The 18,860-nt window shown below is 36.8% G+C and overlaps 1 protein-coding gene across 1 annotated transcript in view; it reads right to left on the bottom strand.

Annotated features, from left to right (window-relative positions):
* Nucleotides 1–18,860, bottom strand: part of vars1 (valyl-tRNA synthetase 1) — a 41,893-nt gene that overhangs the window by 1,700 nt on the left and 21,333 nt on the right. The window contains exons 19-27 of the mRNA XM_033980437.2: nucleotides 18,206–18,276; nucleotides 17,220–17,345; nucleotides 14,621–14,725; nucleotides 13,240–13,387; nucleotides 12,473–12,600; nucleotides 9,121–9,276; nucleotides 7,278–7,496; nucleotides 3,843–3,954; nucleotides 1,719–1,891 (exon numbers count right to left, since the gene is read on the bottom strand). Coding sequence (XP_033836328.1) covers nucleotides 1,719–1,891; nucleotides 3,843–3,954; nucleotides 7,278–7,496; nucleotides 9,121–9,276; nucleotides 12,473–12,600; nucleotides 13,240–13,387; nucleotides 14,621–14,725; nucleotides 17,220–17,345; nucleotides 18,206–18,276 — 1,238 coding nt within the window. The remainder of the gene's footprint in view (nucleotides 1–1,718; nucleotides 1,892–3,842; nucleotides 3,955–7,277; nucleotides 7,497–9,120; nucleotides 9,277–12,472; nucleotides 12,601–13,239; nucleotides 13,388–14,620; nucleotides 14,726–17,219; nucleotides 17,346–18,205; nucleotides 18,277–18,860) is intronic.

The following is an 18,860-nucleotide window of genomic DNA, read 5'->3' as shown; positions in this document are numbered from 1 at the left end:
AAAACACTGAACAAAAAGATCAGCTTTAAAGTTTCACACGTTGAAATGATGATCGCAATTAAGCAAAATCAGGTTATGAGGTCAAATCCCAGCAGAGAACATAAAAAAACACATAAAAAACAAATAAAAACACTGTATCCAAACCACTGACCCCGGGCTTCAGCAGGTTTTTCTCTGGGCTGTTTGAAACGTGAACTGGGAGCTATAATCACTACATCCTCATCGTTTACTGTATTTTTGGGTCAATATTTATTTTCTTTGCGCCTCTGGGAGATTTTTGGTTATTTTTTTGGATATATGATCATATTTAAACTGTAAAAAGGTTGAATTAATAACATCTGTGCCTCATTACAGACTCAAACTAACGACTAAAGTGTCTCATTCTGCTGTTTGTTTATTTCTCGCTGCTCGGGATTTTTAACAATATTGTAGATTTAGGACAGACTTTGTGGTTTAAAGTTGGAGTCAGTGGCATAAATTAGTCTAAGTGTTTTCTCACGACAGGTTTAGTGTGAATTTAAAGTAAAAAAAACACTTAAAATAGAACGAAACACCTGAAATTACAGCAGGAGCGAGCGAAGGTGAACTGGACTGAGTAAAAACACTGATATTTAGTATTTTTGTGCATTAATCTTTAAAAAAAAACTTCCCTGATTTGGATTTTTTCAGAATAATTTTGATTAACAGTGTCCAAAAAAAAAAAAAATTCTGTAACTCTGACTGTGTTGTCCAGGTGGTGATGACTTTCGCCCTCTAACAGAAGCTTCATGGTTCAGTTCCCCGTATGTACATGTCAGAGGACAGTACTCACTTATATTTGAGTAACATTTTAAAATATATTGTACTTTTACTCAAGTAGGAGTAAAAGTCTGCTGATGGAAGAGTACAGTTACTTCAATAAAAACATGACTGGAGTAAAAGTTCTGGTTACTCTTCCCACTAAATCTAAAAAAAAAAAAAAAATCTAAAAAGTGACAAAAGCTTCATGTTGATACGAAATGATCTGAACATTTGAGTTTTTTAAATATTTGTCCTTTGAAAATATCAAATTATTTGAAGTTAATGTAATTTAATTTAAAAACATTAAAATATAAATCAGATGTTAGCCTCCGACCGCTACTCCTTAAGGTACTCTTTAAAATACTCTTCAAGCTACTTTTTAAGCTACTCCTCAAGTTACTCTTCAAGCTACTCAAGCTATTCCACAAGCTACTCGTTTCTTTATAAGCTACTCCTCTTGTTTACAATGTACATGTAGTAAACATGATTATTCTTTTTCTCTTGGCACAAACTCGAAATAAAACCAATCACTCAAGCTACTCGTTACTTTTTAAGCTACTCCTCAAGTTACTCTTTAAGTTACTCTTTAAGTTACTCTTTAAGTTACTCTTTAAGTTACTCTTTAAGTTACTCTTTAAGCTACTCTCACTTGAGCAGTAGTTTCCCCAAATACTTTTTTACTTGAATAATTTCTTGGACCGTTACTTTATACTTCTACTTAAGAGTAATGTTATTTTAAAATAATATTACTCGAGTAAAATGTTTGGCTCTAATCGTCTCAGGTAAAGGAGTAAATCAGAGTCTAAGGAGGTAAAGACACATATTTAAACGTCATATTTAAACGTCATATTTAAACATAAACATCTCCACATGAGACTGATCCACGTCTAAACTCTCAAACACAAACATTATTATCCGTTTTATTCGTCCCGTCTCACCTTGAGCATGAGGTTCACCGTGCACTTGTCCGACGCGATGGCCACGGCGCAGCCCTCGGGGACGGGCTGATCCGTTACCGGGACGACGGCCTGAGAGTAGGACAGGGTTTGGATCTGAAGACTGTATTTGTCCACTAGGGACGCTGTGGCGGGATCGATGCACTGCAGAAAACCTGAGGAAGAACAAACACCACAGAGTCTGAAGGAGCAGCTCGTGGACAAGGTCACGTCTGGATTCACTTTGTCCAACACAAAAACACGGCAACACTTTATAAAACTATGTAAAAACAAAACAAACAAACCAAGGGCAGAGCTGGAAGAGTTTGAGACGATCGATAAGATGAAAAATTCACTATTTTATGGCGGCAAACGGAAACAAAATGTGATAAAGTTTTGGAGCGTGGGCGTAAAGTGACTGAGGCTCAATGAAGGAAGGCAACGAAGTACAAGTAATAAAGTACATTTTACAGTGTGCACTTTTTACTTTTACTGCAGTACATTTGAGAGCAGTATCTGTACTTTCTACTCCACTACTTTTATGAACAGATCTGAAAAGTAAAAAGTACTTTTCATACGATTTGAGTTTTTTATTTTTACCAGGTTCGTGGAAACATCTGGACTAAAGTTTATGATTCAGCTTCAGATTTGAGCAAAACAAAAAACAAACACACAAACACTTTAACAAATAGCAATACTTGTGTGAAATACTTTTACTTTTTACTCTTTTAGTACATTTTTAAACAGCTACGTAAGTAACAAAACTGAGTACTTTATCCCACACTGCTGAATGAACATAGTACAAACTCGGGCTGCAGGACTTTGGGCGAAATTTTTTTAAAAAGGCAGTGTTCAGGAGTAATCTGATAAACTGAGGAAGTGACTTGGACGAGGAGCCAAACGTCTTAGATACTTTATTTTATGTCTTTCCAGACATTTCAGTCTTAAGTCAAAATACTCAATAGATTAAAATACAAAATAGGTCTTCACTCCTACAACTTTTGTCCAGTCCCATGTACTTTTACTAGGGTAATATTACTTTAAAGTAACATTACTCTGGTGAGGCTGTAAATTAGTGTCCAAGGAGGTAAAAAGACACAGTATAAATGTGAATATGATGTAAACAAAACATTTAAACAAACTATTAAAGCTACAAGAGTCAGTTTTGTGATACAGGAGCTTTAACTCATGTTCTAATGTTGTTTCCTCAAAAACAGACCTGGAGTTGTGTTTTTTTGTTTCATTCACATGTTTGGAGATGTAAACAGACTAATATAATTACTCAAAGCTCAAAAATGCTCCGTTCCAACTTGTGATGTCATGAAGTGGCTTGAACGAGCAGCTAAACGTCTTCAATCTAAAACTTTGTCCAGTAACAAAACTGAATTTTTCTTTTACCATGAGTTTAATATTTTTGTGTTTAATCCCTCAGTCGTCCAGGTCTGATCCACGGCAAAAGAAAAATATTAAACCTGTGGTCAGATTTGTGCTGGACACTGCCTTTTATCCGTCTCAAAACTCAAAACCATCTTTTGTTTTCAGTTTGTTGACTGAGTCTAAGGAGTTACATGAAGTGAGCTCTGTGCCTGAGTCGTACTTAGAGTCATTCAAGCCCCTAATGAGTGATTTCACACCTATTAGCATCCTGGCTAGCTCTGTTGTTGTTTGTTTTGCTTTGCTCAATGTATTAAAATATGGGTTTAATACATTTTTTTTTAAATATAAACAAAAACTACTCATTATTATGTGAAAAAGTACTTTGAGTTTAATGTGAGTACGCTCTCGATCAAGTCCAAAATCTAGAGTTTGTTTTTTATTTTGATTTATTTTATAACTCTATATTATTTATGTGTGAGTTTTATAATCATTTTAAAAAGTAGTTCTTGTAAAAGGCAAAAATATCCAGCAGAATGCACCACATTAAAAGCTTTTGACAGTAACTCTACAGTCTACACTCAAAACTCAAAAAAAGAGGGATTTTTGAGCGTTTCAAAGTAAAAACCTCATCTCAGTCCATTCGTGTAAATCCAGCACTGCCCAAAGTGTAAACTGTTAAACCTTAATATAAAATAAATGTGAAATAACCCGCAGTGAAGCATTAGTATTTATGTTAGTGTGATTTCTTACAGTCGGCTCTGGTCTTCGTCAGGTTGTAGTCGGCTCTCAGGGACCGGATTGTTTTGACCACAGTCATAACAAAGTCCATCTCTCGGTCGATGTCGTCGCTTTGCCAGGAAAACTGAGAGAGAGAGAGAGAGAGAGAGACAGAGACAGAGAGACACAGAGAGAGACACAGAGAGAGACAGAGACAGAGAGAGACGGGTTAGAGACAAGAATCCACCGTTTAAAGATGAATCATGTTCATTTTCAGTTCTATTTGAAGACACTTTACACACGTTCATTTGAAGTAGTTTTACTCAAAAAAGTACTTGACGATTTCTACTTCAGTAACGTCACATTTGAATATTTACAGCGAGTTTCTATTTTATTTCTTTGAATTTTTTTGTACATTTTCACATTTTTTTTCTAATCACAACACACTTAGATTTAAACTGTTGGCTACAACAGCTCAACTATAAGTACAAAATACTATACGTATTTAAAATGGAAAATAGTTTGGGTTTTTAAAAATATTTTTGTACATTTAACATATTTGAGGTGTGTATTATTTATTTTGAAGTAACAATACACTTATAGTTAACGTAGCCATTACTTCAACTCAAGTACAAAAGCTAATGTTTACTTCAGTGACTTCATATTTGAGTATTCATAAATATTTTCCATTTTACTTTTACTCAAATAAGTTTATTGGTACTTAAAATTAATACATTCCTCAAATATAAGTGCAAAAGTCTATTTCTTCAGTACCTTTGCAGTAGCATCTTTGAATATTCGTAAGTATTTTCCATTTTACTTTTTAAAAATGTTTATGCATTTTAACATATATTTTATTTGAGGTTTGTATTATTTATTCTGAAGCAACAATACAATTATTTGAATAAAACTATAAAAGACATTTTCTACTTCAGTACCTTCATATTTAAAATGGAGAATAGTTATGAATATTCACTTGTTTTTTACATTTTTGGACATTTTAATATATTTGACGTATGTTTTATTTATTTTAGTAGTGGAGGTCGCCGACAGTTTTACTCAAACTATTTGTACTTCATATTTGAATATTCACAGCCATTTTCCATTTTGCTTTTTTAAAATGTTTGTATCGTTTCAAAATACGACTTTCCTCAAATATGTTACGATTATTTGAGTAAAACTATTGATTATCTGGTCCTTATCCAAAAGTTAAATCACTTTCATCAACAATAATTTATACTTGAGTCACTTTAAGATCGCACTTTAATAATCAGAAATATTTTCCATTTGACTTTGTTACATTTTAATACGTCTAAGAAATATTATTTACAAGTAAAACCATCGGCCGCCGAGTCCTAAACTACAAATGCATCACAAAAGCTCCAAACTGAGACAAAAACTCATTTAACTGATGGTTTATATTTGTGCCTTGTTCCTTATATTAGAGCTAATTTACCCAGTTTTAATTAAATAAACTAAAATTATCTGTCTGTTTGAAATTCAGACAAAAACATGAGTCAGAATTAAACCGAGAAATAACTTTTAAATAACTTTTACTTCATTTTTTTTCATTTTTGCAAAACGACTTTACTTCTACTTAAAGATTCACAGGTTATTGTCTTTATCACATATAAAAACAACATAACAAAGCAATTTCCTCCGTCTAAAAACTAATCCTAATCAATTTAAATGTATATATGTGTTATACGAGTTCATTTATCACCTGCTGTAAAACACATTTCCTTTGAGGTAATAATAAAGTTGAAAGTTATTCCGAGTAATTATTTAAAAGAAACTGATCTTGGTAAATGCTGGTTAAAATGTGTTCTTCAAAAATCTCAAAAAACAGATCAAAACTCGACTTTCCCAGCATAAATCCCTCAAAAATAAAAAAAAAACTGCTCAAAACTCAACTTTTTCGGTACAGATCCTTCAAAATGCTTAAAAAAACAGCTCAAATTCAATGTTTGCAGCGTAGATCCCTCAACAAAACACAAAAAACTGCTCTCAAATAAACTTTTTCAGCTTTGATTCCTCCAAAACCTAAAAAGAATCCAGCTCAAAACTCAACTTTCCCAGCATCGTTCCCTCAAAAACAAAAAAAACTCAATTTTTTCAGCCTAGAGCCCTCAAAACTCAACTTTCCTAGCACAGATCCTTAAAAAAAAAAACATTTAATAAATAAAAAAAAGCTCATAACTCATCTTTTTCAGTGTAGCCCCCTCAAAACGCTCAAAAAACAACTCAAAACTCAACTTTCTCAGCCTAGATTCCTCAAAAAAACAAAACAAAAGGAGCTCAAAGTCAACTTTTCGGCACAGATCCTTCAAAAAAAATCCCTCCAAAAAACTCAAAATGCAACTTTTCAGCCTAATTTTCTCCAAAACCTTAAACACTCAAAAGAAAAACAGCTCAAAACTCGACTATTGAACTGTTTTTTGCATTTTTTGAGGAATCTGTGCTGAGAAAGTAAACTTTTTGGTACAGATCCCTCAAAAAAACTCAAAAACGCTCAAAACTCAACTTCTCCAGCATAGATTTCTCAAAACGCAGCAAAAACAATTCAAAACTCGACTTTTTCAGCCTAGATCCCTCCAAAACCTAAATAAAACAGCTCAAAACTAAACTTTCCCTGCACAGATCCCTCAAAACCTAAAAAAAAACTGCTCAAAACTCAACTTTCCTAGCACAGATCCTTCAAAAAAAACATTTAATAAATAAAAAAAAAACCTCATAACTCATCTTTTTCAGTGTAGCCCCCCTCAAAATGCTCAAAAAACAGCTCAAAACTCAACTTTCTCAGCCTAGATTCCTCAAAAAACAAAAAAAAAACAGCTCAAAGTCAACTTTTTGGCACAGATCCTTCAAAAACCTAAAAAAATGTTTCAAAACTCAACTTTTTTAGCATAGATCCCTCAAAACCTAAAAAAAAAACTGCTCAAAACTCAACTTTTTAAACCCAGGTCCTTCAAAACGCACAAAAAACAGCTCAACTTCTTCAGCACTGATCCCTCCAAATGCTGCAAAAACAATTCAGAACTCAACTTTTTCAGCATCGATCCCTCAAAAACCTAAAAAAAACTGCTTAAAACTAAACTTTCCCTGCACAGAGCCCCAAAATGCACAAAAAACAGCTCAAAAGTCGACTTTCCAAATACAGATCCCTCAAAAAACTCAAAAAAACACCTCAAAACTCAACTTTTTCAGCCTAGATTCCTTCAAAATGCTCCAAAAAAATCGCTCAAAACTCAACTTTCCCAACAGAGATCCTTCATAAACGTAATATAAATGTCCAGCTCTAATCATGAGTCAAGTCTCGCTGCTTGTTTTTGTCTGATTAAAGTGCCGTTATTGAGCTTTAATTATCCTTAAGTGTTTGTGTGATTTGAACAAAGCTGTGGCTGCTCTTTCCGAGATGAAAACACATTTTAATTTCACGTTTTGACATTTTAAAACATCTGCTCTCACCTCGCGGGAGTCGGGATACGCCGTGACGCAGACGCTGGGGGGGTCGTGCTGAGGTCGTCGCCGCGGTAACCTCTGGTACAGCTCCTCGGTGACGAAGGGCATGATGGGAGAGAGGAGCCGCAGAGCCACCTCCAGACACGTGTACAGGGTCTGTCTGCACACCCACAACGCACCGCCGCCGTCCTCCTCGCCTTTAGTGAACACGGGTTTGACGCTCTCCTGCAGCAGAAGGAGCAGATCGTTAAACTTCACACGACCAACGGAAAATCCCGACGATATTACGGGGTTTTGTTTACTATTTTAACATATTTTGGATCTGGCATTTCATTCTGTTTTATTTTTGAAAGCAGCTCAAGGTAAAGCTTTTTTAACAACAAATACAACTGTTTTTTATTCTCCTGAAGTTTAATCAAAGTAATTTAATAGAAACTGCTCTTGGTAAATGTTTAAACTTTTTCAGACTAGATCCCTCTAAAAAAAACTCAAAAAACTCACCTGTCCTTAAACAAATCCATCAAAAAAACGGCTCAAACTCAACTTTTTCAGTGTAGATCCCTCCAAAATCTCAAAAAACAGCTCAAAAGTCAACTATCCTATAACAAATCCCTCAAAAAAAACAAAAAACAGCTCAAAACTAAAAAAAAAACCTGCTTTCCCAGCACAGAACCTTCAAAAAATGTCAAAAAAAAATTAAAAACTCAACTTTTTCAGCTTAGATCCCTCCAAAACCTCAAAAAACAGCTCAAAACTCAACTATCCTAATAGATACCGCAAAAATGGCTCAAACTCAGCTTTTTCAGCGTAGATCCCTCAAACACCTAAAAAAAACTGCTCAAAACTTAACTATCCTATAACAATTCCCTAAAAAAAAACTGAAAAAACAGCTAAAATCTTAACTTTTTCAGCTTCAGTTCCTCCAAAACCTCAAAAAACAGCTCAAAACTCGACTATCCTTATAGATCCCTCAAACACCTAAAAAAAAACTGCTCAAAACTCAACTTTGGATTGGGCATTTCATTGTCTTTTTTGTTTTTTTTACATCTCAAGGTAAAGCTGAACAATGTGACAAAAATTACGGATCAAGTCCAGTTTTTTTTTTCTCCTTTTTAAAATTTTTAACAACAAATGCATTGGCTTTTTATTCTCCTGAACATTAACAACAGACTTTTTTATTCTTACCAATTTGTTTCTGCTCCAAACCATAATAACAAAGCTGAAAGTTATTCAGAGTAATTATTTAAAAGAAAGATCTTGGTAAATGTTGGTTAAAATTTGTTCTTCAGATTCCTCGAAAACAGCTCAAAACTCAACTTTTTCAGTGTAGATCCTTCCAAAATCTAAAAAACACTATCCTAACACAGATACTTTAAAAAAAACTAAAAAAAAAAAAAAAGCAGCTGAAATCTCAACTTCCCCAACATAGATCCCTCAAAAAAACTCCAAAAATGGCTAAAAACTCAACTTTTTCAGTGTAGATCCCTCCAAAATTTCCAAAAAACAGCTCAAAAGTCAACTATCCTATAAAAAAATCCCTAAAAAAAACTCAAAAAACAGCAAAAATCTTAACTTTTTCAGCTTCAATTCCTCCAAAACCTCAAAAAAACTGCACAAAACTCAATTTTTCCAGCACAGATCCTTCAAAAACCAAAAGAACTGCTCAAAATTCAACTCTTTCAGCCTAGATCCCTCAAAAACGTAAAAAAAAAGCATCTTAAAAGTCGACTTTTCGGCACAGATCCCTCAAAAAAACTGCTAAAACTGCTAAAAACCCGACTTTCCCAACAAAGATCCTTCAAAACATAAAAAAGAGCTAAAAACTTGAAGTTGAGAGTAAACGTGTTACCAGGTAGACGTCGCACAGCTCGTACAGCCAGAAGTTGTAGATCGCCGTGGTGATGGCGGGGAAGTCGTAGGCTTTGAATCCTTCGTCGCACAGAACGACGGCGGCGCTGAGTCTGGACAGAATCCACCGGTCGGACACGCTCTCCTGACCGCACAACTACGACACAGAAACGGGTTAAAACGGACAAAAGGGCTCGTCTTAATCCAACTTTGAATCATTTTGAACAACGTAAACGGATTTAAAGATGCACTGTGGAACTTTTCTTTTTGTTTTTATAAAGTAGAACATCAGTTTGACAAAATACAAACGCAACGACTGTAAATTTAGGACTAAAACCACAACTTTTTCCCACGTTTTGACGCCCGCAGCTTCTACAAAATGCGTCTAATTTATAGATGTGTCCAGCAGGGGGCAGTCTACAGCAGTAAACGCAGATGTGGGGAAAGATTACGCCCTGAAGAACACACCAGTTTTGATTTTGAACTGTCATTTTGCGGCTGCGGCTTCTATTAAAGTGCGATTTATGTAAAAAAAAACTGATTTTCTTTTAAAAATTTAGCTGGTGCGACTAAAATTTACAGTATTTTAATATTTTCATCACGTTTTGTTTTTGGAAAAATCACAACAAACATAGTTCACTGTAACTTTTCTGATAAATGTCACTGTCTTATATAAAGGTGCAGATGTTTTATTGGAGTTTAGCGCGATAAAAGTCTCTTCTGTTATTTAAAGTTTCTTATTTTATATTTTTATCAAGTGAAAATAAATAAAAGTAAATTCAAGTACTGTATTTTCTGGACGATAAGTGTCACTTTTGTCATAGTTTGTCCGGGGGGCGACTTATACTCAGACGCGACTTATATGTGAAATTATTCAAATATATAATTCACATCTTCACCACACGGGGGCGCTCTAGACTTTTACCAGTGTCATCTCCTCCTGAACCACTGAACATTTAAAATTCAACATTACGGTGAATTAAAAAACATCTGAGAAAAATGAACAAAAACGAAAAAAGAAAAAGGTTTTCTGCTAAATCAAAAAATGCGACTTATATATATTTGTTTTTTTCTTCATTATTATATTTTTTCCTGGTGCGACTTATACTCCAGAGCGACGTATAGTCCGGAAAATACGGTACTTTTATTTTTGTTTAAAATTTTGCCCAAAAAAAAAATATCACAAAATCAAGTTTAACCGAAGCGAAAATCAAACACAGATCAACAAAAGTTCAGAGAAAAAAAGTCGACTAACTGTTTGTCTCCATGGAGATTGGCGATTGGCGATTGATTTGAATGTTTCACACTATGGCATTAAAACGTCAGGCAGGCGACACCGCCGGCCCAAGTTACGGGTTAGATCTGTGGAGCGGCGACGCAGTAACAATCTGTTTTTACGAGACTTTTGTGCGATAAAAATGTAACTGTAACTGAGTAAATAAAATAACGCAAGATCAGATTAATGCCATATTGCGGATCGTTAATACAAAGCAACACCGTTACCATAGCGATAAAGAGGTGTCGGACAGTATCAGAAAAGTTACATAATGCAGCTTTAATTATAGACACAGATTTAGCCTTTCTTGGTCTAATTCTTCTTATTTGGAGCCGATTCGCCGACTCCACAGAGCCGCTCTGTGAAAATGATCATCTTAAATAAATTAAATCTTAATAATAATAATAATCATCTTCAATCTTAAACCAATTAAAAGTTTAAATCACATGAATCGAGGCGAGTGACGGATTTGAACTCGTTTAAAATCTCCACATTTCCCTGATGGAAGCTCCATTTTCTTTTCTTTTTTTACTCTTTTTATCAGTCTGCATTAGTTAAACATAAAATAAAACATGTGGGTCAAGTTAAAGTACAATATGTAACCTTTCTTTCTGGTCTGCCACCTGCTTGTTTCCATAGTGATAACGTTGCTTTGCCTAAAAAGTCCCACTGTATGGCATTAAACATTATTATATCACATTACCGCCCAAAAAAACCTTGAAAAACATGAATTTGTGTTCCAAGTCGTGCCATGTGACTCTCCACACGCTGGTCTCCATGGAGATAGATCAGTCTAATTACACCAGGGAACATTCCAGGTAAAGCGTGGAGCAAAAGTTACACAGTGCAGCTTTAAATAACCGAGGTAACTTCAGCAATTAAATGTAAGATTTTTATGTAAACTAATTTAACCCTTGGCATGGATTTCTTGGAGACCTCGAGGTATTTTAGACATTTTTGTGGCGTATCCATGGTTACATAAAGATTAAAGCAGACGGATTGAGTCCCTATGGTTCTCATCTCTGTGGATCATTCTGTTATAATTTACACATTTTAAATCATCAATATTCATCTAAAAAGAAACAAGTTAGAAAACTGTGGTGTCCGTTTGGAGCCGACGTCGCCGTAAACGTCACAACAAAAGCGCCGTGGAGCTGTCGGCGCCGTAGAGCTGTCGGCGCCCCCTGTGGACAGATGCACGTCACACTAGAGCTTTTTGACACCGAGGACACAGTGGGTTGTAAAATGTGACCGAGGGGCGGGACCAGGATATATATATATGTTTATATTAGAGATTTGTAACATGAAGTAAAGTCTGAATGTGTGAGGCTCAAAAACTGTTTTCCAAATGCATCACCGGAAATTTGAGACTTTAGAGCCTGAATATGAGCCACACCAGCTAAATTTGAAAATAAAATCAATTGTGTCCATATATAAGCTGCAGGTTTTTGTGTTGCAACATGAGATATTTACACAGAAAGACGCTACGCAGAAGTTTTTTAGTTTTAATTCAGGAAATGCTTTTATTTTTTAAACTGTGTCTGAAAAGCCTCAGTTCATCTTTCCCCATGTCTCACTTTTGCATTTACTGTTAGAGCGCCCCCCAGTGGCCCCCCTGTGGCCGTTAGGCAGTAAAAAAATCTATAAATTAGCCGCACTGTTGTAAAAGCCGCGGGGTTCAAAGCGCGGGGGGAAAAAAGTAGCGGCTTATAGTGCGAAATTTACGGTAATTAACGATGAAACTCACAGTGAAAACAGGATCAGCAAAATGGCGTCTCGAAAATAATAATAATAAATATAAATATTAAAGATCGTTCAAACATGAATCGCTCCAAATGCAACTTCAGGTGAGTAAATGTCGAGGGGAAACGATTATAACAGTTAAATTCTCTGACACGTTGCTTTTACAGAACAGTTTCGCTTTAATCGTCTTTTTAAACTTGAGCGAGTTTAAACCGTAAAGACGCAGTTTGACACTTTACGCTCCGATAATCCCCCGATGAAACTGACGCTGACTGACGGCTGTTTGAGATCAGAAACGCGTCTCATAATACGGCGTCTTTCGGTCCCGTCTCACCTGGGCCTTTTCCGACGGCACAAAGTCGTCTCCGAGCGTTTTCATGGCGAACTTCACGGCGTTCCACAGTTTGTTGCAGAAATGGCGGTAACCAAGGATACGGTTCACGTCCAGGTTGATGTCTCTGCCTGAGGAGCACGAACAGAAACGAACCGTGAGCAAAATATGAAAATGTGTTTATCCTGGAGGTGGAGGAGCTTATAACCAGAGGGTCGCCGGTTCAAGTCCCACTCTAGTTACTCCATTATGTCGTTGTACCTTTGAGCAAGACGTTAAATCCCTTTTGGCTGCGAAAATGTTAAAGGTTTTTTTTCTGTAAGTGACCCCATGTAACCATAGTAACCAACACGCGCTCGTCTCCACGGAGCTAATCACTTTGCCTGGAATGTTCCGCAGTGTGGCAGCTATTTATCTCCATGGAGACAAGCACCACCAGGTCTGTGGAGAGGCGCTCCACGTTCATGCTAAGAAAAATGCAATTAGTTGATTTTTTTTTTTTTTTTTTGCAGTAAACACATAAGTTTAAAGCTGCACTGTGGAACATTCTCGACACAGGTTTGCAGCCGTGTGAGTCCGCCCCAGGGCAGCTGTGGCTACTGAATTACATCATCAGAAATGTGGGATTATGGGTAGAGCAGTTTGAGAGGTCAGTGCACACATCTCTGACAATAATAATAATAATAATAATAATAAAATAATAATAATATTTGTCATGGCGTGTCTCGTCCTGTACATGTTTTCCGTGTAAATAAACGCTCAGACTGGACCTTGGCTCGTGTAGGCGCACAGGGCGAAGCGGAGAGCGTCTGTGCCGCACTCGGGGATCCCACTCGGATAGTCAGACTTCTGCCCTTGTTTGGCCTTCTCCACCTCCACAGGATCCAAGTTACTGTCCATCAGCTGAGAATGAAGACCCTGAGGACGGAGGGAGGGAGGGAATGATGAGGGAGAGAACGAGGGAATGAGGTGGAGAGGGAACGAGAGGGAGGGAGAGAGGGAGAGGGAATGAGGGGGAGAGGGAACGAGAGGGAGGAAGGGAACGAGGGAATGAGGGGGGAGAGGGAACGAGAGGGAGGGAGGGAGGGAGAGAGGGAGAGAGAATGAGGGAATGAGAGGGGGAGAGGGAAGGAGGGAACAAGAGGAAGAGAGGGAGAGAATGAGAGAAATAGGGAGAGAACGAGTGGGAGCGGGTGACGGAAAGAGGTGGGGGGAGAGGGAGAGAGACGGAAAGAGAGAACGAGAGAAAGAACGGGGAGAGCGAGAGATGGAGAGTGAAAGAGAGAGAGAGGAAGAGATGGAGAGAGAGGAGTGAAACCACAGCCAAACGTGATGTTGTTTATTTAAAAATGTGTCGAGTCTGAGCTGGTGGGAAATTGGCAAAAACTCACATTTTCAGATTTTTGGACGTTTCTCAACGACAAACAGAATCTGCCAAACGATTATGTAAATGTCTGAGCTGAACTACCACGCCACATGTCAACTTACAGCGGAATTAAATGAAAGTCTAAACCCAAACTGAACTCCTGAATGTCCTCCCCGCTCGTCACCCCCATTTCCTCCTGTTATTTTTACCAACCATTTTTGCAGCTGTAACAGTTTTATTATTAAAAAGATGAAATATCAGAATCAGAACAAAACTGACAAACTAGGAACTTTCTTTGGATTGAGGAGCAACATAAAAAACATTATAAGCTGTGATAAAATAAAAATCAGGAGATGCATTCAGCTAAAGTAAATAAAAACCCGACTCTGACGTATAAAACTGTCAAAATAACTACTTCAGTATCATCTCGTGCACCACATTAATGTTTAAAGACCCATCTCCAGTTAGATTTAGCTGTTCTTAAAACCAGACAATAGATTTTCTCTTTTTAAATCACATACAACTGCAATTCTCTCCCAGACCTTTACTGCCCTCTGGTGGACACGTCACGCCTAATCTGCCTACGAGGCTTTAGACCGGCTGGAAATGGAGAGATTGATGGTCTCAATAAAATCTTGTTGGGAGGAAAAGGGGGTTTAATAAAGCTTACATAAGAAAATGAGCCTGAGGGGAGCCGTGAGGATGTAGTGACCAAATAATCCAAATGAGGGAGGACGGACGGAGCTGAGTGTTGTCAAGCTTAAAATTGTGATTAGCCGTTTTACCTCCAGAGAAATCCCTGTAATCACATCCAGGGGGTCGATAACGTTGCCCAGGGACTTGCTCATTTTCCGCCCGTGCGCGTCCCTCACCACCGCATGCAAATACACCTACACAAAAGAGGTTTAGTTTAGCCGTGTGCAAAAAGGAAAAGCAACTTATTCAGACTTTACGGCTGACATCATCAACATTCTGCGCGGGCTCGGACTTAAATGTGAGCTTTGTTTTAACACAGTTTGACCAGAGAGAACTGATTTGTGCAGTTAAACAAGTCGCTTACACAAAAACAGTGGTCCGTCGTTTATCGTGGGGGGTTACGTCCTAAAAATAACCCGCAATAGACGAAATCTGCAAAGTTTCAGCTTAATTTTTTATAGTTATACGTGTTTTAAGGCTGTAAAACCCCTCACCACACACTTTATACACTTTTTCAGACGGGCGTTAACATTCTCTCTCATTTCTTTCTTGTTTAATTGATTAATAGTGACTCGTGGCGCCTCTTCACTTTCGTGTCGATCGAACATTTATGTAAATTTGTCAGATCACATTCTGTTTGGGTTGAGGTTTTGTGTCCGTTCCTGTAACTCGTATATTTTTATTGAAGAGAAAATAACTTTCACTGGACCCCAACGTAAAAAGAGTTAAAACATTTTACTTCACAGCTTTGCCAAATCCTTTTTAAAGAAATAAACTAACAAACTAAGTCTCAAAAATAAACAATACTACGGTAAGAAAAACGTCTTTATGCGCCGCCTCGACTCAGCACGTTTCCCAGGCGCGTGCTCTTTTCCTCGTGCGTGCTGCCGCTCTTAAAGTGACGGTAACATATTTACGTAAAACTTGGATAAAAAAACGGTTCCAAGATATTTTAACATCGACATAAAACAGAATTTATAACAAAATATCAACACTCTGTAAATGTGCAGCATTATTATATATGAATTAAACTTAAACGGAGGAGATCGATTGCGGCGGTCTGCAGTGCCTTGGCCGGTCGGGACGCAGAACGCAACGCACGTTCATACACTGTAAAAAAGCATGTAGAATTGCACTGGAAAAATCAGCGAAACAGCGAGAACGTGAAGGGTGAACCGCGATACAGCGAGAGACAACTGCAATTATAGTCACGACAGTTTTTCATTTACTAATTTTCACCATTTTGTTGAAAATCAAACACTTAAAACAGAACCACAGACGCTCGTATTGATCACAGGCTCCTGAAAATGTGCAGTTTAAACCCTTTTGCGTTGTTTTTTTTTACTTTTTTGGTAGCGTTTGCTCATTTGTGCGTCGCGTCGCCATGGAAACAGCTGAATTGTTGGGTTTCAGATGACATCACGGCGTTCTATAGGCCGAAAAATATTTAATACAGACAGGGGGCAGCACTGAGCAATGAGTTGTTGGGTTTGGTCAGTGCTAAATGTGACCGCTGTTGTATTTTTAGTTGGTTGAGCGATTGTTTATGGCATTTTTATTTAAGCAAAACACAGAATAATTGAAGTAAAATGAAATGTATTTGGCAAAAGTGCAAAAATTAGATGCTTTTTAATTAAATGAAACTGAATAATAAAATAAAACTACAAAAAAAAAACAGTTACTTTGTAATTGTTAGTTTTTTTTTCACCATCGCCATGGTTACACCGGGCGCTCGTCCATCACAAACTGCAACGACTTTTAGCCCCAACATTAATACGACAAATGTGTGAACCCAAAGTCTGAAACTACGGGGTTTAATATTGGAGGAATTTCTGGATTTTACATTTTAAAATTCTTGTTTCCACAGCTCCAGCTCCAAATGACGTTCATCAGGCGAGAGCAGTTAGCGGACAATTTGGACCCGGTTTCCACGAAAAAAAAAACAAAAAACTGGGAGCCGCAAATATTTGTTTTACATCTAAAATGAAGATAACATTGTAGATATTATATTATTATTACATATATTTTTTTTGCTTTCATGCTTTGTATAAACAAGCAGAGTGAAGCTTATTTTGAGTCACGAAAAATAATAAAATATAATTTAATTTTAACACTTTGAGATCACAATAATCTTTCACTTCAGAACTACAATTTAAAAAAGAACTAACACAAATGAAATACACTTTAATTAAATGCTCACTGGCGAAATAAAAACCCCAGGATCATGTCGAGGGTTAATACGAACATTTAAGACTAAAATGAGTCTGAAGCAATAAAAAATAAAATAACAAAAAATAAATAAATAAAAAATCTCAAAATAACAAAAAAAAAACAAAAACCTGAAAATAACAAAAAAAATGGAAATAAAAAAAAAAAAAAACTCAAAATAACTTAAAAAAAGTTTAATTTAATAAGTAAATATATAAATAAATAAATACAAATAAATAAAATAATAATAAAAAATGAACATTTAAGACCAAAAAGTCTGAAGCAGCAGAGACAGAGAGGACATGTTTTTTTTTTTCAAATTGAGTTGATGGGGCAGGAAGTGCGCCCACGATCACTTCTTGTTTGTAACGCGGCGGCTAGCAGGTTAGCTACGTCCATTTATAAACACAGTCTATGGTTTTCAACAGTTCATTGCTATGACAACAGCATCTTAACGCCACACGACACCCGTAGATTTACCTCTTTAAAGGGGAGTTTTCCGGTGAGTTTCAGGCCCATCATCACCATCCGAGCCACCCAGAAAAACAAGATGTCGTGTCCCGTCTCCAGCAGAGTCCCAGGATAGAACACACTCAGGTCCTTCGACTAAACAAACACGCAAAAATAAATAAAGTTTTTGTTCACACATCAACTTAATTTTTTACTTTTATACAAGTTTAAATATATAACAAGATACAATTCCCCCGAAAATGTAAATACTTAAACAAAAATCAATCTGTAATCATAGATATTCAGGTGTAAGTATTCAAACTTTTATAGATCAATTAAAGACGCAATGTAACTTTTCTGGTGAGGGATCTGCCGCCTGCTCGTCTCCATGGAGATGTTACCGCATTGCACGTAAAGTTCCACAGCGTGACATTAATCTGACCGATCTTGCGTTTAATCAGTTGCAGGAGAAAAACACTTGAAAAAAAAAAAAAACGTGAAATTTACTCTGAGCAGTTTAATGCCGCACTGTGGAACACTCCAGGCTAAGCAAAAACATCAGCCTCAGAAAAGTTACATAGTGCAACTTTATTCTAAGGACAAGCAAAACTGGAGACTTTAGAGCCACAGACACAATTTAATAATCAGGTAACGTTTAAACTCACGTCTGTTCTTGTTTTTAATGTTTTAAATGGACTTATTTACTTAATTATTTTGTTTTTTGTTTGTATTCTTTCAGTATTTTGAACAGGACGCTTATGTAAAAGAAAGTCTAAGTGCTCTCATTAGGTCTCCCCGTATGAATAAATAAAATAAAACGTTATATGGCATTTAGAAAAACCTGTATTCATTTAAATTAGATTCGCTCTGTAAATAAAAGATGAACCGTTTACAAAACATTCGGCAGAAACTGTGCTGCAGCTTCTATTAAAATGCATTCAAATTATTGTCTATGACCATTTATTAATATTCATTTATGCAAATACAAGGGCAGGTCGTCCTTAGACGCACTTTACCTCGTTAGGCCAACCGAAGATAGAGAAAGGAAAAATGCCAGAGGAGAACCAAGTGTCCAGAACATCCTCATCTGAAAGAACAAAAGCATGTACGATGAGCGATTTTATTAAAGCTGCTACGGCCTCGACTCAACCTCTTTTGTTACATGTGCAAAAATCATACACTGTTTATATAAATGGGCATAGCTAACGTGCTAGCCGCCGCATTCCAAACAAGAAGTGATCGTGTGCGCACTTCCAGCTCCTTTAACTCTGGCTCCAATTCACTTTCTATTGAAAAACCGTGTCCTCTCTCTGTCCCTGCTGCTGTCAGACTCGTCATTTTAGTCTTAAATGTTTGTATTAACCCTCTACATGATCCTGGGGTTTTTATTTTGCTATTTTCTCCATAAATCAAGATATGAACATCAATAACAGACAAATCGGGCGCCTTCTTTCTCCGAGGTCGCTCCTGTTAGCGTTAGCAACAGGTTTGATTGACAGCGTTGCTAATCGGCCGCTCCCAGCTAAAACCAGCGATGCAGGTGGAAAGGGGCGTTACCTTTCAACCGTTTCACTCCTGATTGGCTCTTTGGTTGCTATGATACTATGATAGCCGCAGTCTATGATAAAAATTCTGCGGACGATCCTGTCTCCTGAGTCGTGGACCAGTTTG

The sequence above is a fragment of the Periophthalmus magnuspinnatus genome, chromosome 16, assembly GCF_009829125.3.
Source record: "Periophthalmus magnuspinnatus isolate fPerMag1 chromosome 16, fPerMag1.2.pri, whole genome shotgun sequence".
In the NCBI taxonomy this organism is placed as follows: Eukaryota; Metazoa; Chordata; class Actinopteri; order Gobiiformes; family Gobiidae; genus Periophthalmus; species Periophthalmus magnuspinnatus.
This window is presented reverse-complemented; position numbering and strand designations above follow the sequence as displayed.